Source organism: Primulina eburnea, chromosome 12 (assembly GCF_022965805.1).
Source record: "Primulina eburnea isolate SZY01 chromosome 12, ASM2296580v1, whole genome shotgun sequence".
In the NCBI taxonomy this organism is placed as follows: Eukaryota; Viridiplantae; Streptophyta; class Magnoliopsida; order Lamiales; family Gesneriaceae; genus Primulina; species Primulina eburnea.
The window spans coordinates 1,079,853-1,106,333 of NC_133112.1; the positions used below are offsets into that span (position 1 = coordinate 1,079,853).

Here is a 26,481-nt window from a genome sequence, read left to right on the forward strand (position 1 = left end):
TATCCCAGTATTATCCGCATGAACATCACAATCATTAAAAGGCACAAAAGTCTATAACTTCTGTCCCCAACCAACTATAAAAGAAACTTTATTTACATCAGTAGATAAGTTTATTTTCTATATGTAGTAATGATATAATCCACTAGTTTTTCAAATAGATTACACGTGAAATGAAAAAACAAATTGTACATGCAAATTTCATAATATAAACCAATTGTATCTTAATAAAAGAGTTTATTTATTAAACGTGGATAATTGTGACAAGAAGTCTTAAATTAGCAAAAGAGTTGAATCCCTCACAAATGCAGTCATAATTTGGTAATACTTTCGCACAAACACAAATAATTGCGTAAAGTAAGAATCTATCACCAACTGGGCAGAGATTAATGGCATGTCACCAACTCTATATTGCTGTGTTATAGGTGATTCCACGAACAGAAGATTTTTACAAAAGTTAATGGGCCCTCAATCGTTGTCAAGCAGTCCTATCGTCAGAAGGTACCTCGGTCAACCCCTCAGCCCCACCCATTGCCCACTATGCCGTTCAGCTGGCTTAATACTGTATCCTCACAACTGTGTCTGCTGCAAGAATATGTGTAAATCTTGAGCAATTCCTGAGCTGAGCAAAGGTGGAGGGAGAGTGGTGAAGAATGTCTATTGAGCTATCAGCGCGGACTTCAATTTTCGGGTTGCGTTTGTGGGCTGTTCTTGGAATCTGCGTTGGCGCCGCGGTTGTCATTTTCCTTTTCTTGATCTCTCTCTGGTTCACTTTCAGGCGCAACAAGAAGACTTCACTCTTATCAACCCAAAAGAACTCCTTCATCCCCAGTGTCTCACGTGAAATCCAGGAAATACGTGTCGACCAGACCCGGAAGCCCGAAACCGATCACAAGCAGCTCTTACCAGCTCCAAGTTCTGACCCGATTCCAGAGCCCGAACCGAAAGAGCTGCAGAGGATCCATATTGAGATCGGAAAGGAGCACCGAATTGCCTACCCTGAGCGGATCGGCCCGGGATCTGGGTCGGGCAATGGGAGTGGAGAGACCAAGCCCAGCGTTGAGACTGGGCCGGAGGTATCGCATTTGGGGTGGGGCCACTGGTATACCCTGAGGGAGCTTGAGGAGTCCACTGATGGATTTGCTGATGAAAACGTGATTGGGGAAGGTGGATATGGGATTGTGTATAGTGGCGTATTGGAGGATGGTACTAGAGTAGCTGTAAAAAATTTACTCAATAATAGGTATTTTGTCACAAGAAACATCATTTCTTTGATTCAAGATTGTATGTATTTTTACAACTCGGTTCTATGTGATCATGTTAATATTATCGAGTTTCATGCATGTGTATGTCTGTTTTCATGATGACGTGTCATTCAAACACAGTACTTACGCTTGAAGTAACTTTATGTTTCATTGAGTCTTGGTAAAACTGATTGCTAAATCAGGGTTATGAAAGAAATATGTCGATGGATTTTGCATGAATCTTGACAAAGAAACTGATATTGTGTTGATAATTTGTGTACTTATGTGGGTAGATGATAGTTATGTCGATTTGGGGTTCAAGATTTGATGGTAATTTGGTCAGGGGTCAAGCGGAGAGAGAGTTTAAGGTTGAAGTCGAAGTGATAGGGCGAGTCCGGCACAAGAATCTGGTGAGATTGCTTGGCTATTGTGCAGAAGGCGCTCATAGGTACTTTAACTAGAGATTTGTTAATTACGCCCCATTTCATCTGCATCCTAGCATCCTTCCATTTTGTAAATAGTTTAATGAATAAAGTTATTTATGAATCATATGATTTTCAGGATGCTTGTGTATGAATATATCGACAACGGTAACTTAGAACAATGGGTTCATGGAGATGTAGGGAAGTACAGCCCTCTTACATGGGATATTCGAATGAACATCATGCTCGGAACCGCGAAGGGGTAGAGACTGCGATGCTCCATTTCGATTGAACTACTTGTAACTTTGATCTGATTTGTATTGATGTTGTTTCTTAGGTTGACCTATCTGCACGAGGGGCTCGAACCAAAGGTTGTTCACCGTGATATAAAATCAGGCAACATATTACTAGACAAGCAGTGGAACGCTAGAGTATCTGATTTTGGTCTTGCAAAGCTCATAGGCTCTGAAAGAAGTCACGTCAGTACTCGGGTCATGGGAACCTTCGGGTGTGTCATAAATCTACTATCAAAATCTTGTTTAGGTTACTACTTGTACTGTCACCAGGTAACCAAGTTTAATTCTTTGCCTGAGTAGCTATGTTGCTCCTGAATACGCAAGCACTGGTGTGTTGAACGAGAGAAGTGACGTGTACAGTTTCGGTGTTCTTTTGATAGAAGTTATGACAGGAAGAAGTCCGGTGGACCATAGCCGTCCCCCAGGCGAGGTGAGGCTACAAGGTAAAGCTTTTTGAAATCTTGACTGGATTTATTCGACATGTCTGAACAAATTATGAGTCTCATTTCCAGGTAAACCTGATTGATTGGCTTAAAACAATGGTATCCAACCGCAATGCCGAGGGAGCTGTGGACCCCAGGTTACGAGAGATCCCTCCTTCGAGGTCGTTGAAGCGTACTATTTTAGTAGCTCTACGGTGTGTAGACCCAGATTGGAAGAAGAGGCCGAAAATGGGGCATGTAGTACACATGCTCGAGGCAGATGATTTCCCTTTCCGCGATGTAAGTTTGATCATCTGTTCTAATGTGCATAAAAAAATCCTTGATGTAGACAGCTAAATATGAGATTGCTACTCCATTTTGGCAGGAACGGAGGGAAGGAAGAGAACGAGTCCGAGCACGTGTTGCTGAGCCAGGCGACAGTAGTGGATATGAAAGTGGTGTCCAAACTGATAGGCCGTTGTTGAGGAATCAAGAAACTGATGAACAATAAGAAAACAGGTTACACTTGCAGTTTTCGCCCTCGAAATTGAAATATGCACCTTGCGTAAACAGGTTGAGGCTCTCAAGATATGACCAATCCTGCATTGGGTTGTTGGAAAAGGTTTGGAAGTGTCCATCAAGATAATTATTTCGCAAACAACATTAATAATTTTCGACGATTTTCGCCAGTGATGTATCATACACAAGTGGTTTTGTATAGTTAAGAACATCCATTCGTTGGGTTTATTTGAATGAAATTTGGTACATGCAATCCCAGCTTCATTGTGCTGCCTTCTTTACTACGAAATCTCACCAAATTAATTGCTCTATCGAAATCTTTGTTAAGTTTTGTGCTTATAACCTTTCTGCATTTTCGGTTTTGTCTCAGCCCGACCCACCTGCGTTAGTTGATAGAGAGCTCGACAATTGAGCGAGTGTTTGCAATTTCTAAAAAACTTAGTTATGAATTTTACGATAACAAATCTGTGAAAGAAAAATCAATTTTTTAGTTAAAAATTTAAATGTGTATATAGTCCCCATTACGCTGATGTATGAGTACAAAGTACGCACGTATACATGTGAAAGTACAGATAGATGAAATGTTTCGAATTAATACCATTTGACTCAGATTGGTGGGAGCCCATTCATGGCCGGCATTTAAAAATATTTAAATTATATTACAATCTGCCTAGTAGCGGAAAAGATAGTGGTATTATTTTATCCTGAACGGATAAGAATAATTGAAACTTCAAATGCTATGAAAATGAAATATATTGCCAAACAAGGAAATGTATTTAAAAATAAAGTTGATCTGTATAAATTCAGGACTACTCGGGAAGTAGTAATTGATATAAGTTTATAAAAAAATTTATGAGATCATGTTATGATTTAATTTTGTGAGACATATCTTTTATACGAATCGATATATTTTTTATTTTAGATAAAAATGGGTTCTACTCGTCTCACGTATATAAATAAATGAGATAGTTGGAAGTATTCAAAAGTTTGGGTAGCTTGCATTTGTCAGCCAAGTCGGCTAAATAATTTTTAGAATTTCTTAATGTTGATTAAGATTGGCCAGTAGTTCATCTTGAATGCCATCACAATTTATGGTCTAAAAAGTTGAATAATGAATGCATCAACAAAGAGGAGTAAATATTATATAAACTGGGTGTGATTTCAAAATGGTGAAAATTTGTGTGAGATGGTCTTATGGATCGTATTTTGTGAGACATATCTCTTATTTGAGTTATTAATGAAAAATATTATTTTTTACACTCACATTATTACTTTTATTGTGAATATCTGTAGGGTTTGACTCATCTCACATATAAAGATTTGTCAGACCGACTCACAAAAGACCTGTCCTTTCAAAATAATACAATTTATGTATTTTTATATAAAAATTACTTTTTGTTTGTTTGTATTTTAGACTTTCTATGCACTACAGTTGACTTTTCTTCCTTTTGTCTTCCTGTTTAGCAACCATTCCTCCTCCTTCCTTCTCCGTGCACTCAATACAATCAAACTTTTCTAAGGGGAAAATTTGTTTTTATATGTATAATATTTAATAAAATTCTCCCTCCGTCGGAAGTATGAAGTTCTTTCCAAGTAAATTTCGACCCTCTCATTAGATTTTTGGATCTACTGATCAACAATGTTTCAATGTTTGAAATATTGATTTTTCAACCTTTATATTATATACATGCAGCATGTGCTTTGACGCTTCCACCGACACAATAATTTAAAATAATCAACATGGTCATTTAAATCAGTAATGACAAATTAGCACGTATTAGCACGTACATCGATATAAAATAAAGTATAAAATCAACAAAGAAAAAGTCCAGTTTTTTAATTTTGATGAATATATAAGTAAAGAACAGTTACTTGGAAATCAAATTTCACAGAAAGATGGCGCTGAAAGAAACGGCCCCTCTAATCCTGTTTTCATGGTTTCTGTTAGCTCCTTATGTTTCAACTCAAAGATCCAGCTACATTATCCATATGGACAAGTCCTACATGCCCAAGGCCTTCTCCAGTCACCATCATTGGTACTCTCGCACGTTGGATTCGGTTAAATCGACCCATTTCAGGTCGCCTGTAGGGGAAAATTCTGGTCCTAAGATTGGGCATACTTACGACAACGCGTTTCATGGGTTCAGTGCAGTACTGTCCGTAGACGAGCTTAAAGCTTTAAAGAATGCACACGGGTTCCTCTCGGCTCATATTGATGGTCCTGTCACTCCCGACACCACTCGTACATACGAATTTCTGTCTCTTAATACCGCCTCCGGGATTTGGCCTGCATCTCAATATGGGAAAGATGTGATCATTGGTGTCGTTGACTCTGGCATCTGGCCGGAAAGTCCGAGCTTTCGAGATGATGGGATGACCGAAATCCCTGCACGGTGGAGGGGAACTTGCAAGGTTGGCCAAGATTTCAATTCATCGCTGTGTAACAAGAAACTCATCGGAGCTCGTTTTTTCAATAAGGGGGTCATAGCAGCTAATCCTGATGTTACCATAAGTATGAATTCGGCCCGGGATACATCTGGTCATGGAACTCACGTGTCTTCCATTGCAGCTGGGAATTACGTCAAGGGGGTGTCATTCTTTGGTTATGCCCCCGGCACAGCCAGAGGGGTCGCTCCTCGTGCTCGATTGGCTGCATATAAAGTCTTGTGGAACGAAGGAAGCTACGAATCAGATGCCCTTGCAGGTATAGACCAGGCCGTTGCCGATGGCGTTGATATTCTATCGATTTCTTTGAGTTACCGTACTATAGATTTGTACGAAAATCCTATAGCAATTGCCGCATTCGGTGCAATGGAGAAAGGAATTCTTGTTTCTGTTTCAGCAGGGAACCGTGGTCCTGATTTTGGAACGTTACTTGAAGGAATCCCATGGGCAGTGATATCAGCATCAGGGACTGTTGATCGTTGGTTTGCCGGAATCTTGACCCTGGGTAACGGGGTGAAAATCACTGGGTGGACTACGTTTCCGGCAAGAGCCACAGTTAAAAACTTGCCTGTAACTTACAACAAGACCTTATCAGCTTGTAATTCAACTGAACTATTGGCTGATGCCCCGGCCGGCGGGATCATTATATGCAACCAAACTTTCGAAACCGCGGAATTCCCAGATCAGATACGCTATGTTTCTGAATCAAACGTAGCTGCAGCTATCTACATTTCAGAAGACCCTAGCATAATTCGGTTCACAGATTTTCCTCACCCCGGAGTTGTAATCACCCCGAAGGAATCAAAAACTGTCATTAAATACGTGTCAAAGGTTTCTGCACCAACAGCAAGCATCAGCTTCCAGCAGACTATTATCGGGACGGATCCTAGGCCAGCTCCTGCTGTATCTGCATCATCATCAAGAGGCCCTGCTCGAAGCTATCCAGGCGTCCTGAAACCCGACATAATGGCCCCTGGCGTGCTGATATTAGCCGCATATAATCCAGAAGTTCCTGTCACGACTATCGGCACAAATATACAGTTATCAAGTGATTACAATCTTGAATCAGGAACATCAATGGCATGTCCACATACCTCTGGAATCGCAGCACTCTTGAAAGCAGCACACCCTGAGTGGAGCCCTGCAGCCATTCGATCAGCCATGATGACCACCGCCTCTACGCTCGACAATACTAAAAAACCCATCAAAGATATGGGTAATGATTACAAGACTGCTACATCACTAGGCATGGGCGCTGGACAGGTTGACCCGAACCGGGCGCTCGATCCAGGCCTGGTATACGATGCCACCCCACAAGATTACGTGAATCTCATATGCGCATTGAATTACACTCGTGAACAGACTCAATCCATCATAAGATCGAGATACAAGTGCTTGAATCCGTCCCTAGATCTCAACTATCCAGCATTTGTAGCACTATATGACCCAATAGAGAAAAGAACCACCTTAACTCAGAAGTATCAGAGGACTGTAACAAACGTAGGCAATGGTGCAGCTACATACAGAGTTAAGGTACAAAACCCGAAGGATTCGACAATCACGATTTCTCCGGAGACATTAATCTTTCAGAAGAAGAATGAGAAACGAAGCTATTCTTTGACTATACGTTACAAGACTTACAGGGAATATGTCATCAATGATGGATCAATTACCTGGGTTGAAGATGGTGGCAAGCATACTGTGAGGAGTCCAATTGTGGTGACACCTGCAAGCCCTTCATGATCATGGTTTCCATGCAGTAAATTAAATCTGGAAAAATAACACTTTTATTTTGGTTTTCAATTTCGTTGTGCAGATTGAAATTATATTATACTGGATCCGAGGATTTTCTATCTAATTTAGAATTTGATTTCCTATAGGTTTGTGTGCAGTTGATGATCTTACTCATTATAAATTGAATACGCGGAATCATTAACATTGATATTTATGATATTTAATTAAAAATAAGTTAAAGCAATGATATATTTTCCATTATAAATTAAATAATTATTCAACAAAAATTATTATGTATAAGTTAAATTAAGGGAAAATTATTATTATTTTATATTGTATTATCATCTATGACGAAGTTAGATTTTTATTAATTTTATATTGTATTATCATCTATGACGAAGTTAGATTTTTATTAATTTTCCCTTAATTTACTGCAAATTATTTACATAAGAAAAAAAAACTGCAAATTATTTACTTCAATATAACACACACATTTATCAAAATACCGTGCATATTGTCTCATAAAAAAACTACGATTTAATTATATAATTCAAAATAAACTTTAAATTTTAATAAAAAAAATCAATATATCATTATTATTAGAAGTTATGCTGCACTAAATAAATTTTATAACATAAGACAATTTGAACTTGGATCAATGATTTGAATTTTGCTAAAGATTTTAATAAATAAATGCTAATACAATAATTTTTTTAATGAAATGATCATATCCGCTACTTTTTAATATACACTAGATAAATTCTTATATTAACGCAATAACCGGTAAACACATTAGACATAGAAGATTACACATATAATTCATTTAGCGAATGGCAAGCAAATAAAAATGTAGTCTCCGCCTTCTCAAAAAAACCATCGACCATCAATCAAGTGAGAGAGGGCATTAGAAGAGTCTCAACCCGCAGCCAAACGGCATAGATAATCTCCGACGGATTTAAATTCGAATCAGCGACGGTTTTATTCAACCGTCGCCGATTTACATTATAAATTTGGAGGATTAAATAATTATTCCCTTAAATTAAGGGAAAATTATAATAATAATAAATTTTCCCTTAATAAAAATCTAACTTCGTCATAGATAATTGAAAGAAAGTGAAAAAAAATAAATTAAATAAGAACGTGACAAACCCAAAAAGTCATTACGGCTAAATATATTTCCAAGAAAACTATCCCGTGTGCCCATTTTGCTTCACTATTTGGCAATCGGCCTTCTAATTTTTTCCCCTATATTACCCAAAATTAAGATTTTTGATATATGGGCCTTATTTATGTTTATCAAGGTTAGAGCATATAGGATTTGGACTCCATTCTTTGATAGTTTATGTATTTTGTTATCACCGTGCATATTGCATACAATATTTCACAATGAAATTAAATAAATTAAAATAATAGAGAAAAAATAATTAGAAATATTCAAAATAGAAAATGAGATAAAATGAAAATTAAATCATCAGGACACATATATACAAATTTATTAGTTTATTTTATTATCATATTAATGTTTATTAAAAAAATCAATTATCAGATTTATTAGTAATCAATAAATTAATATATTATAAAATATTTATTTATAAAGACCTTTGAAGTCATGGTGTAATTTGCTTTGTCGCATTGACTACAAATATTATTTTATATTATATTAATACTAGTTTAGAGTATTTTGGTCTCAACAACATAAAATTTAAAAATATTCATATCAAACAAAACACATTTTACCACAACATATTATATATTCTTACTTTGAGTTTTTTTATCAATCCAATTAGTTGTCATATCTGCCAGGATCAATCGTTTAACGTTAAATCAAAAGCTATAGTTGTTAACTAAGAAGAAACTTTATTTTTTATACTTGTGCCAACCCAAAGTACACCTACTTGGGCACTAATGAGTCGAGATGTTAGATCCATGAGTCCAAGGAAGTGTGTGTCAATCAATTTGTGTTGTCTTATATCTCTTAGAGATCAGTCTTACTATTTTTCTATCACTAGTCATATCCCAAAAGAAACAATATTACCCCCGTTAAAATCTGGCGTCATCTTTTACGGCTAATCTAGTCAATCAAATCAAGCGGCATAACATCAGTAGCTTGATGCATGAGAACTTCCGAGGAGGTCGCTCATCTCACTATGACTCATACATATTTAACTCAACATTCCTCCTAAGAAGTATATAAATATAATTCTTGGGAGGCTTGAACTCATGACTCCGCTTTGATATCAATTGTTAGGATTAATCGTTTATCACTAAGCCAAAAACTATAGTTGTTTGCCAATAAACAACTTTATTTTCTTATATTTGTGGCAGTGTAGAGTGCACATATTTGGGTACTAATGGATCGTGATGTTAGGCTCATTAGTCTGAAAATGTGTGTCTATTTTGTTAATGTTGTCTCATATCCCATCGAAATCATTTTTATCATTTTCCTACCATAAGAACTAATGGATCGTGTATTACTCTTTGATGGTCCATCCAGTCAACCAGATCAAATGACACAGTGTCAGCAACTTGACAACTCACAAATCTTATCAAACAGTGTCGCCAGACTCCTAAGGGCCGCTTTAGGCACCTAAGTCACGGTCCTGGAAAATTCCAGGACACAGACAAAGGCGTCTCCCATGCGGCCTGGATTGTTTTAGACCACATATGGGGAGTTTCATATATATATTTTAGTTTAATTTTCATTCATTAAGCCTTAAATTTATCCGACATTCATTTTTTTGAAGAGCGATTATCGCTACCGATCTCATTAGTTGAGTTTGATCCTACTTGTGTGTGCTATAAAAGATACGTACATATCTAACTTTTAAAGATGAAAGTTAATGGTCTCTCTTATTCTCGACGTTTTTATTGATTTTAACTATGTAAAACGTGTCTAGTTAAGACATTTTAAAAATGGCTAGACGTACCCACAAGATATTGGACCAAAGTCCACGTCATAGGACATTTACTAAATTAAATAATCTCAATTATAATTCAAAATATAGATTATTGGAAAAAAATACGCATGATATGATTACATTAACATATATAATTCATAAATTTTCGATTTTATTATATTCTATAATGATTGCACATAAAGCACAATATAATATAAAATAATGAACGAACGAGTGTCGAAATAATCATATACGCACGCACGCATTATATATAATGACACATCAAAAAAACAAAACGTTTTTGTAACAATAGAGCCAATTAAATTAATGTAGCAGTTAGTTTAATTTAGGAGGAAAATTATTGTTCACTTGTGTTTAAATATTCAAGAGACGATCAGAAATACATTAAACATTTTTTTCCTCAAATTAATATTGTAATTGTTTCAGAATTCAAGATAAATTGATTTAATCCAATTATCAAAAAAGCAATTAAGAATAAAAAAAAATATTAGGTCTCTACCCTGCTCATACTTACAATGATATTTAATACTTTAGCATAAAAAATAATATATTTTCACGCGTGGTCCAAATAAGATATTCGTCTCACAAAATTAACTTGTGAGGCTGTCTGACAAAAGTTTTTGTGATAAAAAAAAAAGGCACGATCGACGGCTACTGAGAAATAATTTCAATCATATATAGATAAATATTATTATTGTTATTATTATATCATAATAATTTAATTGATTTCTTTTGCATGCACCTATCCAATTATAGGCATTTTCTTAACTATGTTAGCTTCATCCAGATGAAGCCACACACGATTGCAGCAGAAATTAAATATCATTTTAACGCCTGGAGGGAAAAATGCAACCGTCACAAAAGGGTTGTCTCGATTGATCGTAGCCTTGGCTTCTTCCGCAGCCACACCAACTAGATGGGGCCATTCATATTTGTATTTGCCATCAAAAGCGCAGCATTTGCGGTCGGAGCACGAATGGCAGTCTTGATCAAAGCACACAGCAGGTACGCATGGTGGATAAGGAATACGACGAGGAGCCATCTATCTCTATTTTCTCAAGTGCTTGTAAACAAATGAGCTTGCTTGCTGTCATTTATAGACATTTTTCTGTTTCCTGGTATTGATTATTCCTTCATTTTTTGAGATTTTGTGCATGATCTTCTCAGATTTTGAACTTTTTGACCATAATTGTTGAGATTTTCTTCCAGTTTTAGAAATATATAATATAATCTGGCATGTTTGAATTATATTGTTTTTGTGTGTGTGTCTGTGTGTTCATTATGATAAAAATTTCATTTCCTAATTGTATTTGTATACAGAGTACACTTTCTTTTTTTATACAATTCATGTTATTATTATTATTATTATTATTATTATTATTATTATTATTATTATTATTATTATTATTATTATTATTATTATTATTATTATTATTACAAAGAATTACGGCACTTGTTTTATATGTATATAAAATCCATTATATATAATGGGTTAATATTTTGTTCAAAGTTATACTTTTATATTTGTAATAATGAAATTGGATGTATTAAATTGAACCATTAATTAACAAAATATTAAGTTTCGGAAGAGTGAAATGTGCAACAAAAAGTCAAATTATTTTTTGGCAAATATTTTAAATTATAGGAGGTGCATGACTCAGAGTAATAATATGTGAAGATAATATATATAATACTCATACTTCGTATTAATTAATATTTTCCAGAAAACATTTTTTTCAAGATAACTTTGATTCTCCAAAGACGTCAATTTTTTTTTTTAAAAAATGAATAATTACATTCCCAAAAAAATAGGAATATAATTGTTGCATCATAGTTAGAAACGTCACACGCATTCTCCTCAACATGGTAATTAATTTTTTTGGAAAAAATAATTAATACATTACTACAATGGCGACATAAAGCAGTAGTCAATCCTCTTCATATGGTAATTTTATAATTTTTTTGTTTTCATTTTTCAACATATATATGTAAGTCGCTACAGAGGAAGGCAACATGTACATGTTAGAAATCGTGAACGGAATCATGAATTAATCTTAAATTTAATTTAAGATACCAAAACCGTTAATATATTAATATTAAATTTTAAGATATTGTCATTTACAGATAATTTAATGTATATAATTGACTTATTTAATTTATTTTCATTTGATCAGTATTTGGTTAATTTAATCCATGAGACCAACAAACTTATGTTGATGAGTTTTTTCTTGGGTCTATATTTTTAGATAAAATAAAAAAATTAAATTAATTATTTAATTTATAATCCTCCAGTATAACTCAAATATATTTAATACTAGTACAGAATACTTGCAATGTGCCATAGCTATAAATTACTTAGTTCAAAGTTTTATGGTGTCGTTAATCAGCTAAATAAGAAGCCGAGAACTTTTTTCTATAAGAAAGAGGTTTGTTTGGACTTGCATACGTATTGGATTATTCATCCATCCCTCATTTTTTAGGACGAAAATGAAGAATTCTATTAACAGATCGATCAAATTATAGTGAAAGAAATGTATAAATGATATATTACAGTTATTATTAATCTATAATTCTATAATATATATTAAGCTTTTACTAACAAAATTTGGTATAGCTTAGTTCCACAAAACTACGACGTAATCTATAAATCGATACCGTACTGATATCTCAGTATACCATATAATTTCGCTATAATCAATATGCTCGTTATATGTACCAGAATTTTCGGTATACCATTTGTATCGATATAAAAAAATTTTACATCGTAATTTTCGATATGATATACAGTATAAATTTTTCGATATGATACTATATACCACTTCGACACACAATAATGTATTTACTATATATAGCTATATATATATATATATATATATATATATATATATATATATATATATATATATATAGTATAGCTATATATATCTATACTATATATATATAGTATATAGCTATACTATATATATAGTATTGTTATATATATCTATACTATATATAGTACACTAATATATATATCTATAGTATAAATTATAATAGCTATATATGTATATAGTATAATAGCTATATATATATATATAGCTATTATACTATATACATATATAGTATACTATATATATAGTAGCTATATGTATATATAGTATAGCTATATGTATTTATATAGCTATATAAATAGACGTGTGTATATATATATATATATATTAAAGATATATAAATATATACAAATTATGTGGTCTGTCAATTGCCAAGCAGCTAGGCTTGAAAATGAAGGCTGATAGAGATAGGCAACCGAATGATTAGCATAGGTAAGTTTCATTATCAATAAAAAAAAAAAAATTGAACTAAATAAGGTTGCATACACTAATTTTGATATACCTACCATAGCTTGCAACACAAACATTTGAATAATGGGTATGGTATGCTATCCATTATTTTTTGGCATAACAAGAAATCTGAAACAGAAATATACCATTTATGCGCCGTCGCACTTGTAGTATACACAATTAGTTTGGGTTCACATGCACTTGCGGGGCGTGTTTTGACAAAGCGTGGCTCAAAGAACATTTCCAACTTAAAAGGGCAGTGCCAGAGGCCCCATAGTTGTGTGTCTGTGTGAAATTTAACTTATACGTTTAAGAAAAGTTTTTCAAAGTGTGGAACACTTTGGCTTCCCTTTGCCTCTCTGCTATATATATGTAGTCCCCTTTGGGTTGTGATTAAAGGACATTGAAAATCCTATTTCATTGCAAGAACATGGAAGTTCATATTGACCTTATAATCATGATCAGAGTTCTTTATTGTAACTATTGCACTTTATTCAGCATTTTTGAGAGTTCGACAATTGAGCGAGTGGGATTATTTTTTAAATCTCTACGAAAGGAAAAAAAATTTGTATTTAAAACTTTAAAAAAGAATGAGAAAAAATAACAATATAAAAAAAAAGAAAATAGTTTTTCAAAAGAATTAGAATATAAAAAAGCCAACAAGATTATTATTTTTGTTACAAATATTTGTTTAATAAAATTTTAACTTCTAAATAAAAAATTAACAAAATAAAAAAGGAGAAAATAGATTTTTTTAAAAAGAACTATAATATTAAAAAATTTGAATGTACCGTCATTTTTTCTTGTTCGTTCGAAATCATATATTTGTAACAAAAAAAATAAATTTTTATTAACATTTTTAAAAAAAAGAGTTGAAATTTTATTTAAAAAAAATTAATAAGAGAGACGTTATTTTAACCCCACAATATATATTTGTAACCAAAAATAAAATTATAACTTTAAATTAGATTATTAATCACATATTTTAATATAAAAAATTTAATTTTGATTTTGAAATAATTAAAATATAAAAATATTAATTTTTTTAAAAAATAAAATAAAAATTTAATAGTGCTATGGACAAAAAGTCCATAGCACCCAGATTTTGATTCTATAAATATGGGATTTCTTACTCTTAAAAATCTCAGAGTACTGCAGGTTTTTTAAAAATGAAGCCGACTAAAATGTTCTCTCTCTTATTCTTGTTTACACGTTTTCTTGCAATCATCTGGTTTTAGGAGAGAGATCTAGTTATATAGTCCATATGGACAAGTCTTTCATGCCTACGGCATTTGGTTCCCACAAAGATTGGTATTCGTTCACCATTAATTCTTTGAGGTCTGTTAAACAAAAGTCTAAGGATCAGCATTTGATCCCACGAAGTCTAATTTACACGTACGACTATGCAATGCATGGATTCAGTGCAGTGTTGTCCGTGGATGAACTAGAAGCCTTGAAGAAATCACCGGGATTCGTGTCTGCTTACAGGGACCAGAATGTCACACTTGACACAACTCACACATTTGAGTTCTTGTCTCTTAATCCTGCCACTGGTCTTTGGCCAGCTTCTCATTATGGGAAAGATGTAATCATTGGGGTTATTGACACGGGTGTATGGCCGGAGAGTTTGAGCTTTAGTGACGATGGAATGACGGAGGTTCCTGCGAGGTGGAAGGGAACATGCGAGGAAGGACAAGATTTCGACTCTTCATTGTGCAACAAAAAGCTCATTGGAGTGCGTTACTTTAATAAGGGAGTCATCGGTGGAAATCCGAACAAAACCTTGAGTATGAACTCTGGAAGAGATACTGAAGGCCATGGTACCCACACCTCATCCACTGCTGGAGGAAATTATGTTGAAGGGGCTACGTTTTTTGGCTATGCCTCAGGGACAGCTAGAGGAATTGCTCCTCGTGCTAGGGTAGCTATGTATAAAGTCCTTTGGGCAGAGGGAGGTCAAGCTTCTGATGTTCTTGCAGGTATAGACCAGGCAGTTGCTGATGGTGTAGATGTAATCTCCATTTCCATGGGATTTGATGGCTTTCCTTTGTATCAAGATCCAATCGCCATAGCCTCGTTTGGTGCCATGGAAAATGGCATAGTTTTTTCATCTTCGGCAGGAAATGAGAAAAGCATTGGAAGTTTACACAATGGAATTCCCTGGGTTTTGACAGTTGCAGCCGGTTCAATCGACCGTTTCTTTGCTGGAACCTTGACTTTGGGCAATGGACTCAGCATCACTGGATGGACCATGTTTCCTGGATCAGCTCTTGTCTCTAATTTGCCTATCCTGTACAACAAAACGTTTTCGTCTTGCAACTCGAGCGATGCATTATCTGAAGTTGGACATGGGATAGTCATATGCGAAAATGGATTCTTCTTTGACCAAGTTAACTACATCTCACAGTCAAATGCTGTTGCTGCAATTTTTATCACCGACGACCCAGAGACATTTGTGTTCAGCGACTTCAAATATCCGGGGGTTGTGATCAGCACCAAAGATGCGCCATTCGTGCTTGATTATGCCACAGCAAAAAATGTTACACCACCATACGCAAGCATAAGCTTCCAGCAAACATTAATAGGATCAAAACCTGCACCTGTGGTTGCTTCATACACTTCACGAGGCCCTGCACCGAGCTATCCAGGCATATTGAAACCAGATATCATGGCTCCGGGTACACTAGTATTAGCATCTTGGATTCCAGGCACTCCAACGGCTTCTATTGGTTCTAACATTGCTTTAACTAGTAATTTTGTTGCTGTTTCTGGCACTTCTATGGCTTGTCCTCACGCATCAGGCATAGCTGCACTTCTTAGAGGCGCACACCCTGAATGGAGTGCTGCAGCCATTCGTTCTGCCATGATGACAACCGCAAATCCCTTAGACAACACGCAAGAGTATATCAAAGATTCTTTCTTTGACTATGAAATCGCCACGCCCCTAGCTATGGGAGCAGGAAATGTTGATCCTAATCAGGCTCTCGATCCTGGCCTAATCTACGACACCACTCCACAAGATTACGTGAACCTTCTGTGCTCGATGAATTTCACAATGAGCCAAATACTCACCATCACAAGATCCCCCTTCAAATGTTCAAGTCCATCTCATGATTTGAATTATCCCTCGTTTATCGTCTTGTACACTAATAAAACCACTACTTCAGTTCAAGAGTTTCATAGGACTGTTACAAATGTTGGGGACGATGCAACAACGTACAAAGTTCAAGTGATAGCACCTAAAGGGTCTGTCGTCGTGGTGGAACCCGACACATTAGTGTTCGACCAGAAATACGACGAGCAAAGTTATTCACTGACCATAAAGTATACAAGGAGCGACACCGGTGCGATTACATTTGGCTCGATAATTTGGGTTGAGGAAAATGGCAAGCATACTGTAAGGAGTCCTATTGTGGTGTCCCCTATGATTCCAGTTTGGTGATCAATAAAATTGTGAGTGATAAATATTCTGATTGTTAACAAAAAATTTCAATAGTTCAAACAAGACAAGTGTTTCTTCATGTGAAGTGTGTCAACATCCCAATCTCCTTCCATCAAAATTGCGAACCCAATCCAAATTATTCGGAACATGTACCGTTAAAAGTCCAATATCTATGTATTGCAACATATTATAAAGCCGATTCTCGAGTTTAGTTTCGTTACTAATGCTCGCACACTCGCCGGAGATTATCGATACCGTTTGGCTGCGGGTTGAGACAGCTCTTCTAATGCCCTCGCTCTCACTTAATTGATGGTCGATGGTTTTTTTGAGAAGGCGGAGACTACATTTTTATTTGCTTGCCATTCGCTAAATGAATCATATGTGTAATATTTCATGTCTACCTTGTTTACATGTTATTGCGTTAATACGAGAGTTTATCTAGTGTAAACTAAAAAGTAGCGGATACGAGTTCTCATATCATTAAAAAAATTCAAATTATTAATGATCCAAGTTCAAATTGTCTTATGTTATAAAATTTATTTAGTGCAGCATAACTTCTAATAATAATGATATATTGATTTTTATTAAAATTTAAAGTTTATTTTAAATTATATAATTAAATCGTAGTTTTTTGATGAGACAATATGCACGGTATTTTGATACATGTAAGTGTTATATTGAAGTAAATAATTTGCAGTTAATTAAGGGAAAATTATTATTATTATTTATGGTATTATCGTCTGCATTAATCTTTGACGAAGAAAGGAACAAAGGTGCAAAGTCTAACCAATCACATGGGCCTAAATAAATTTCCTTCTTGTTTTCCATATAAAGTTGAAAATGATTGATTAATTAGTGAAAGTTTTTCTTTTGAAGCAAACAAAACAAAAGAAATCGGAGAAGAACCCAAATCAATATTGTAATTTAAAAGGATTATAGATTTTTAACCAAAACTATCTTTTAGAAAGAAACAATAATTAATTTTCAAAGATTATTTAGTTCCGATTTTTATCATTTAAGCTATTAATTTATTCAGATAAATCAAAAGATGGAAACAATTTTCAATAGAAATTAAAACAATGCATTTAGGAAACTAAGTAGTAAAAATTAATAAAAATCTAACTTCGAAGTAGATAATTGAAAGAAAGTGAGAAAATAAATTAAATAAGAACGTGACAAACCAAAAAAGTCATTACGGCTAAATATATTTCCAAGAAAACTATCCCGTGTGCCCATTTTGCTTCACTAATTGGCAATCGGCCTTCTAATTTTTTCCCCTATATTAGAGGGGATGCATCACAACATTCGTCGCTGGTTTCTTTATTTTTGGTTGTGTGCCATATATATTAATTAATATTAATAATAGTATATAAATGTGAGATAGGCAATTAGCTAATATCTTGTTCTACCGAAATAGTCAATTAGCTAATATCTTGTTCAACCGAAATCGTCAATGAGCCTTTGTTTTCCTATTTTGAAACAAATATAGAAAAGGCCCTGGAAATTGGAATAAGTTAGAATATTTTATTATCATAAACTTATCATATTAATGTTTATTAAAAAAATCCATTATCAGATTTATTAGTAATCAATAAATTGATATATTATAAAATATTTATTTATAATCTTGTAAGATTATAAATAAATATACTCGTTTTTCTTTTTGAAGAGGTACTAAAATCCTGTTAAGGATGGTAGTTAATCTTGTAAGAATACTTACACCTGATTACAATGAAAAAGTGCGGAAACAATCTGATGAAGTAGTTGAAAAAACAGTAAAACAGTAGGCAACAGTTGTTTATGGAAGTTCGAAGATAAATTCTTCTACGTCTCCCCTTCTCCTGTTTCCAGAAGGTATAACTAAAAGACTTTGGATATTACAGTACAACTCTTGTACACACCCACTTCAGAAGGACTTACACCTCAGCCTACTGAAACTCTTAGTTACTCAACTCTCAAGAAAGTGCGAAACACAATGTTCTGAAAAGACTCTTTTCAGATTACAGACTCTTCTGATAAAGTATAGTAGATGTAAAAATTGTGAAGAGTGTAAGAATCAGTAGCACAAGATGATCTTTAAAAGATCAGATATAAACTATAAAGCGTGTGCTACTATTCTTCGTGTTGAACTAAAAATGCTCAAGGAGTTCTGAGATCTTTTTAATCAGAGAGCAGCTTTGTTCCTTAAAATGATATTATGCGTAGTGTCGTGTCGAACAAGGTCTTGATCCAAGTATATATAGCCGACTGAGTTCAACGTTCATAATCAGAGTATGTCTTCAGATAACTGATAAAATCAGCTTTATTTCCTAAAGAAGTTCCTGCAGAAAAGCTCTAAAACAATCAGTTTGTTTTATACTTAATAGGATAAAATGCATTAAATGACTCCGTATAGTATTTAATGATGCAATTAATACTAGTACTAGGAATTCTTTAACGGTAACAATTAAGATAGCAACGTTAGAAAACGTTCTGCTGATTCCGAAATGTTATCCCTTTCTACTGGTTTAGATACAGTAGGTCAGCAGCTACTGAAAGGTTATTAGTACTGATTCTACTGATCTGCGGGTCTACTGGTTTTAGTTAACATCGCCACAATAAAATTCATATCTAACATTCTCTCATATCCCTTCGAAATCATTTTTATCATTTCCCTACCATAAGAGCTATCCACATGAGACAATATTATCAGTTAAGATCTGATGTTACTCTTTGATGGTCCACCTAGTCAACCAGATCAAACGGCACAATGTCAGCAACTTGACGTCTTTTAATGGAAAAGAGCGATAAAAACTCACAAATCTTATCAAACAGTGTCGCCAGACTCCTAAGAGCCGCTTTAGGCACCTAAGTCACGGTCCTGGAAAGTTCCAGGACATAGACAAAGGCGTCTCCCATACGGCCTGGATTGTTTTAGACCACATACGGGGAGTTTCATATATTTTTTAGTTTAATTTTCATTCATTAAGCTTTAGATTTATCCGGAATTCATTTATCGCTACCGATCTCATTAGTTGAGTTTGATCCTACTTGTATGTGCTATAAAAGATACGTACATATCTAACTTTTAATTATGAAAGTTAATGTTCTCTCTTATTCTCGACGTTTTTATTGATTTTAACCATGTAAAAAATGTCTAGTTAAGACATTTTAAAAATGGCTAGACGTACATATTCAATCAAGATATTGGACCAAAGTCCAGTCTCTCTTATTCTCGACGTTTTTATTGATTTTAACTATGTCAAAAAATGTCTAGTTAAGCCATTTTAGAAATGGCTAGACGTACCCAATCAAGATATTGGACCAAATTCCACGTGAGAGGACATTTACTAAATTAAATAATCTCAATTATAATTCAAAATATAGATTATTGGAAAAATAAGCATGATATGATTACATTAACATATATAATTCATAAATTTTCGATTTTATTATATTCTATAATGATTGCACATAAAGGACAATATTATAATATAAAATCATGAACGAACGAGTGTCGAAATAATCATATACGCACGCACGCATTATATATAATGACACATCAATTAAACAAAACGTTTTTGTAACAATAGATCCAATTAAATTAAATTAATGTAGCAGTTAGTTTAATTTAGGAGGAAAATTACTGTTCACTTGTGTTTCAATATTCAAGAGACGATCAGAAATACATTAAACATTTTTTCCTCAAATTAATATTGTAATTGTTTCAGAAGTTAAGTTAAATTATTTAATCCAAATATAAAAAATGGAATTAAGAATAAAGTGAGGGAAAAAAAAGGCACGATCGACAGCTAATGAGAAATAATTTCATTCATATATAGATAAATATTTTTATTATTAATTATATCATAATAATTTAATTTATTTCTTTTGCATGCACCTATCCAACTATAGGCATTCTGTTAACTTTGTTAGCTTCATCCAGGTGAACCGACACACGATTGCAGCAGAAATTATCTAGCACAATAAAGCCTGGAGGGAGAAGTACAACCGTCACCAAAGGGTTGTCTCGATTGATCGTAGCCTTGGCTTCTTGCGCAGCCACACCAACTAGATTGGGCCATTCATATTTGTATTTGCCATCAAAAGCGCAGCATTTGTTGTCGGAGCACGAATGGCAGCCGTGATCAAAGCACACAGTAGGTACGCATGGTGGATAAGGAATACGAAGAGGAGCCATCTCTATTTTCTTAAGTGCTTGTAAACAAATGAGCTTGCTTGCTGTTATTTATATACATTTTTCTGTTTCCTGGTCTTGATTATTCCTTCATTTTTTGAGATTTTGTGCATGATCTTCTCAGATTTTGAACTTTTTGACCATAATTGTTGAGATTTTCTTCCAGTTTTAGAAATCTAATATAATCTGTCATGGTTGAATTATATTGTTTTGTGTGTGTGTGTGTGTTCATTATAATAAAAATTTCATTTCCTAATTGTATTTGTATATAGAGTACATTTTCTTTTTCTATACAATGCATGTTATTATTATTATTATTATTATTATTATTATTATTATTATTATTATTACTATTATTACTATTTTATTTTTACAAAGAATTACGGCACTTGTTTTATATGTATATAAATTCCATTATATATAATGGGTTAATATTTTTTTGGTATAAAAATTAAATCAATGGTTTAGAATCCATTGATTTTTTGTAAGCATTTATTATGATATATTATGAAACTAATTGTCAAGATCGTTTCCGATTTAGAAATTATATTACGTTTGTTAGACTTAGAATCTTCATATTGTTAATAACATCAAGCAAATAATATTTTGATTTTATTCCAATATAAAACCCAAATATGGTAAAGATTATATTATTTTCCCATAAAATAAACTCACTTGCTCGTAATTTATATGAAGGTAAACAATTTTATGACTTATAGTTTATTATTGCCACAACTTTATCATATGTTTTATATTCCATTTGATGAGATCTTGGCGTCACGCACCTTAAAAATGCAAGTAAAGTACCAAAAGATAGATACATTTGATTAGTCAATGCAAAAAAAAAAAAAGCTCAATTAGCAACTGAATTCATAAAATCGTCGTTAATTTTAGCACAGTTAAATCAAATCCCGTCTCTAATTTGAGTCTAATTATTCATCATTCTAGTTGGGTAAAACCCATAAGTTGATTTCGTAATTCAACTTTTTTTTAAAACCAATAAGATCATGTTATGAATATAAATTTCTTCGTCCAAACTATAGGTAATATTTTGTTCAAAGTTATACCTTTATATTTGTAATAATGAAATTGGATGTATTAAATTGAACCATTAATTAACAAAATATTAAGTTTCGGAAGAGTGAAATGTGCAACAAAAAGTCAAATTATTTTTTGGCAAATATTTTAAATTATAGGAGGTGCATGACTCAGAGTAATAATATGTGAAGATAATATATATAATACTCATACTTCGTATTAATTAATATTTTCCAGAAAACATTTTTTTCAAGATAACTTTGATTCTCCAAAGACGTCAATTTTTTTTTTAAAAAATGAATAATTACATTCCCAAAAAAATAGGAATATAATTGTTGCATCATAGTTAGAAACGTCACACGCATTCTCCTCAACATGGTAATTAATTTTTTTGGAAAAAATAATTAATACATTACTACAATGGCGACATAAAGCAGTATTCAATCCTCTTCAGATGGTAATTTTATATTTTTTTGTTTTCATTTTTCAACATATGTAAGTCGCTACAGAGGAAGGCAACATGTACGTACAGGTTAGAAATCGTGAACAGAATCATGAATTAATCTTAAATTTAATTTAAGATACCAAAGCCGTTAATTAATATTAAAATTTAAGATATTTTAATATACAGATAATTTATTGTATATAATTGAATTATTTCATTTATTTTCATTTGATCAGTATTGGGTTTAATCCATGAGACCAACAAACTTATAGCTATATTTATATAGCTATACTATATTTATATATTTATTATATATATATATAGCTATATAAATATATATATAATAAATATATATATAATAAATATATAAATATAGTATAGCTATATAAATATATATAGCTATACTATATATATTTACTATACTATATATACTATATATATAGTACACTATATATATATAGTGTACTATATATATATATAGTACACTATATATATATATGTATACTATATATACATATATATATATATATATATATATATATATATATATATATATATATATAGATAGTAAATATATATATCTATATATAGTATTGCTATACTATAGGGCAGTGCAAGAGGCCCCATAGTTGTGTGTCTGTGTGTGTTTTAACTTGTACGTTTAAGAAAAGTTTTTCGAAGTGTGGAACACTTTGGCTTCCCTTTGCCTCTCTGCTATATATATGTAGTCCACTTTGGGTTGTGATTAAAGGACATTGAAAATCCTATTTCATTGCAAGAACATGGAAGTTCACATCTCTAGTTTGTATTTGTTCTTATGTGTTCTATGTTTCTCAAGCACGCCATTCATGCCTATTTCTGCAGAATCCAACACTTACATTATCCATATGGACTTATCCGCTATGCCTAAAGCATTCTCCACCCACCAAAACTGGTACTTAGCAACCCTCGCTTCCATATCCGACATGTCAGAAACCAACGGAGATAAACTTGTGTATTCTTACACAAATTCCATCAATGGATTCAGTGCCATTCTTTCATCTTCTGAACTGGAGGCCATCAAGAACTCGAAAGGGTACATTTCTTATACCAAAGACTTGACTGTCAAAGTTGACACCACTCATTCGTACCAATTTCTTGGTCTCAATTTGAATTACGGCGCTTGGCCTGTTTCGAACTATGGTGAAGATGTTATAATAGGTTTGCGTCGATAGCGGTGTTTGGCCGGAGAGCAGAAGTTTCAACGATGATGGAATGAGTGATGTTCCATCGAGATGGAGAGGCGAATGCGAGAGTGGCGAGCAGTTTAATTCCTCTTTGTGCAACAAGAAACTTATCGGAGCTCGTTACTTTAACAAAGGTTTACTTGCTAAGTATCCGAACTTGACTTTTTCGATGAATTCTGCTCGTGACACGGATGGGCATGGGACTCATACTTCATCAACGGCAGCTGGGAGTCCTGTCCAGGGCGCATCATACTTTGGATATGCACCAGGGACTGCAACAGGAGTTGCCCCGTACTCTCGGGTTGCGATGTACAAGGCCTTTTTTGATGAAGGGTCTTATGTTTCTGATATTCTTGCTGCTATTGATCAAGCTATTGCAGATGGTGTTGACGTGCTATCTTTGTCGTTTGGCCTCGACGGGGTTCCCTTGTTTGAAGGGTATTTCTAATCCATTTACTGCTGTTAAATTCGCTGCATAAACAGAGTTTTCTTCCCCAACGTTAGTCACGGTTCTGTAAAATTCGTGCACTTCTTTGACGTTTGATTTCGTGTTGTTTTCCTTGAAGTAGGAAATGAAAGAAGGGTAGTTTAAGTCGAGTGACTGAAATGAGCAGTTGTAAGAACTCGACCTTGTGATTGTTTTGATCTGGCTGGAGTTGAAGCTCAATGCACAGAGAAGATTAATATAATCTTGTAAGTTGCATTGTATATCAATCCAGGGTCTAAGGCACCGTTTGGATCGACATGTCCAGCTCCCATGCGTTTCTGATATTCTTGCTGCTATGGATCAAGCTATTGCAGATGGTGTTGACGTGCTATCTTTGTCGTTTGGCCTCGACGGGGTTCCCTTGTTTGAAGATCCAGTTGCTATAGCGGTATTTGCCGCGATGGAGAAGGGTATTTTTGTTTCGACGTCATCTGGGAATGCTGGGCCAAGTCACCAGACTCTGCATAATGGGACCCCCTAGGTTCTCACGGTTGCTGCCGGCACGATTGATAGAGAGTTTGGAGGAACTTTAATTTAATGCTCGGCAATGGAGTTTGCATGTAGAACTCAGAATCTGTGGCGTTTGATATGAATACTCCACCTACAACTTTGGCTTTTCCGACATAGTATACATGTTCGCTCAGGTCACCGTTGTCCACGCTGATAACAGTCTTGTGCCTAAACTTCTTGAGAGATTTTTATCATCGCAGGCACCTAAAAGAACGATTTGGATGAAATTTAAGGAATATTTTCCAGGGTAGAGGGACGAACCAGAGGCCGAAACTCCATTGCCGAGCATTAAAGTTCCTCCAAACTCTCTATCAATCGTGCCGGCAGCAACCGTGAGAACCCAGGGGGTCCCATTATGCAGAGTCTGGTGACTTGGCCCAGCATTCCCAGCTGACGTCGAAACAAAAATACCCTTCTCCATCGCGGCAAATACCGCTATAGCAACTGGATCTTCAAACAAGGGAATCCCGTCGAGGCCAAACGACAAAGATAGCACGTCAACACCATCTGCAATAGCTTGATCCATAGCAGCAAGAATATCAGAAACGCATGGGAGCTGGACATGTCGATCCAAACGGTGCCTTAGACCCTGGATTGATATACAATGCAACTTACAAGATTATATTAATCTTCTCTGTGCATTGAGCTTCAACTCCAGCCAGATCAAAACAATCACAAGGTCGAGTTCTTACAACTGCTCATTTCAGTCACTCGACTTAAACTACCCTTCTTTCATTTCCTACTTCAAGGAAAACAACACGAAATCAAACGTCAAAGAAGTGCACGAATTTTACAGAACCGTGACTAACGTTGGGGAAGAAAACTCAGTTTATGCAGCGAATTTAACAGCAGTAAATGGATTAGAAGTTAGCGTTTCACCTGACAGACTGGAGTTCACCAAAAAATATGAGAAGAAAAGCTACAAGTTGAGGCTGGAAGGTCCAAAATTGAAGAAATATTCACTGGTTTACGGTTTCCTGTCATGGGTCCAGTCCGGTGGCAAACGTGAAGTTAGGAGTCCAATCGTTGCCACTAGCTTAACTTACTGAAATATCTTATTAAAATAAATTTTACAGTTTATTTCCAAGATGAATGGATCGAATTCCAGTGGTTGTTATATGTCGCTTTTCATCAAATACAAAAACAAGAAAATGACAAAACGGTACCTGAGTAAAAACAATGGTATAATAAAAACACTTCTGGAAAAAAAAATTATTATTGTCTTTTAATAGACCCTTTGGTTCACGGTAGGGAATTTGTTGGTCTACACCTCTTGCTCTCTCCTACTCACAACTCGACATTGGCTCTGGAGATCTAAGTGCCACGATCCTTGATGAAAGCATCTAAGACAGTTGAGATCATAAAATTTGTCGTAGTAGTAGTATTAATAGAATTTAATATAAAACTGAATTTGGATGAGATTGCCATTTTTTATGTTTCTGAATCCGTCTAAACTAGTTGTGTGGGTAGTTACTTACACGGTGTTAAAAGCATTTGTTCGGTACCATTGGCAATTTTTTCTGAATCCTATTCAAGAGAAAATGCTTTCTTGAAAGGCTTGTGGAATTAGAGGAAATCTTCTGCTTAACAAAATGATGAAGGAATACTACAGATACTCATTTGCAAAAGCTTAAATTATCAATATGTAGAGATGATGGTTCCGATATTTATTTAGTTTCATGATTTAATGCACCCTGTTTAAAATTTTTGGCATTACAGATGAAATGGTTTTATCAAAGAAGAAAGACTCAAACAAACGTTATAGTGTCAGTGATCGGCGACAAGATTCCTTTGTATAGAAACGGCGCAAGTATGAGCATTCCAACCGGGATAACCACC

The 26,481-nt window shown here is 34.2% G+C and overlaps 2 protein-coding genes and 2 pseudogenes across 3 annotated transcripts; all 4 read left to right on the plus strand.

Moving 5' to 3' along the window:
* The first annotated feature begins 332 nt into the window (after positions 1 to 332).
* On the plus strand, positions 333 to 3,173 carry LOC140807021 (probable serine/threonine-protein kinase At1g01540). 2 transcript variants are annotated; one of them, XM_073163667.1, is made up of 7 exons: positions 339 to 1,240; positions 1,585 to 1,689; positions 1,803 to 1,925; positions 2,001 to 2,171; positions 2,260 to 2,389; positions 2,472 to 2,681; positions 2,767 to 3,173. In XM_073163667.1, the coding sequence occupies exons 1-7, from the start codon at positions 651 to 653 to the stop codon at positions 2,890 to 2,892; spliced, it is 1,455 nt and encodes a 484-aa protein (XP_073019768.1). In that variant the 5' UTR covers positions 339 to 650; the 3' UTR covers positions 2,893 to 3,173. The 2 variants fall into 2 exon arrangements, with proteins under 2 accessions (XP_073019769.1, XP_073019768.1); XM_073163668.1 differs by lacking the exon at positions 2,767 to 3,173 and having other exon boundaries at positions 333 to 1,240; positions 2,260 to 2,402; positions 2,472 to 2,659.
* Positions 3,174 to 4,727: 1,554 nt separating this feature from the next.
* On the plus strand, positions 4,728 to 7,215 carry LOC140807019 (subtilisin-like protease SBT3). The gene has a single exon (XM_073163663.1). The coding sequence runs from the start codon at positions 4,797 to 4,799 to the stop codon at positions 7,086 to 7,088; it is 2,292 nt and encodes a 763-aa protein (XP_073019764.1). The 5' UTR covers positions 4,728 to 4,796; the 3' UTR covers positions 7,089 to 7,215.
* A 7,271-nt stretch (positions 7,216 to 14,486) lies between these two features.
* LOC140807574 (subtilisin-like protease SBT3) lies at positions 14,487 to 17,140 on the plus strand (annotated as a pseudogene).
* A 5,946-nt stretch (positions 17,141 to 23,086) lies between these two features.
* LOC140807835 (subtilisin-like protease SBT3) lies at positions 23,087 to 26,481 on the plus strand (annotated as a pseudogene).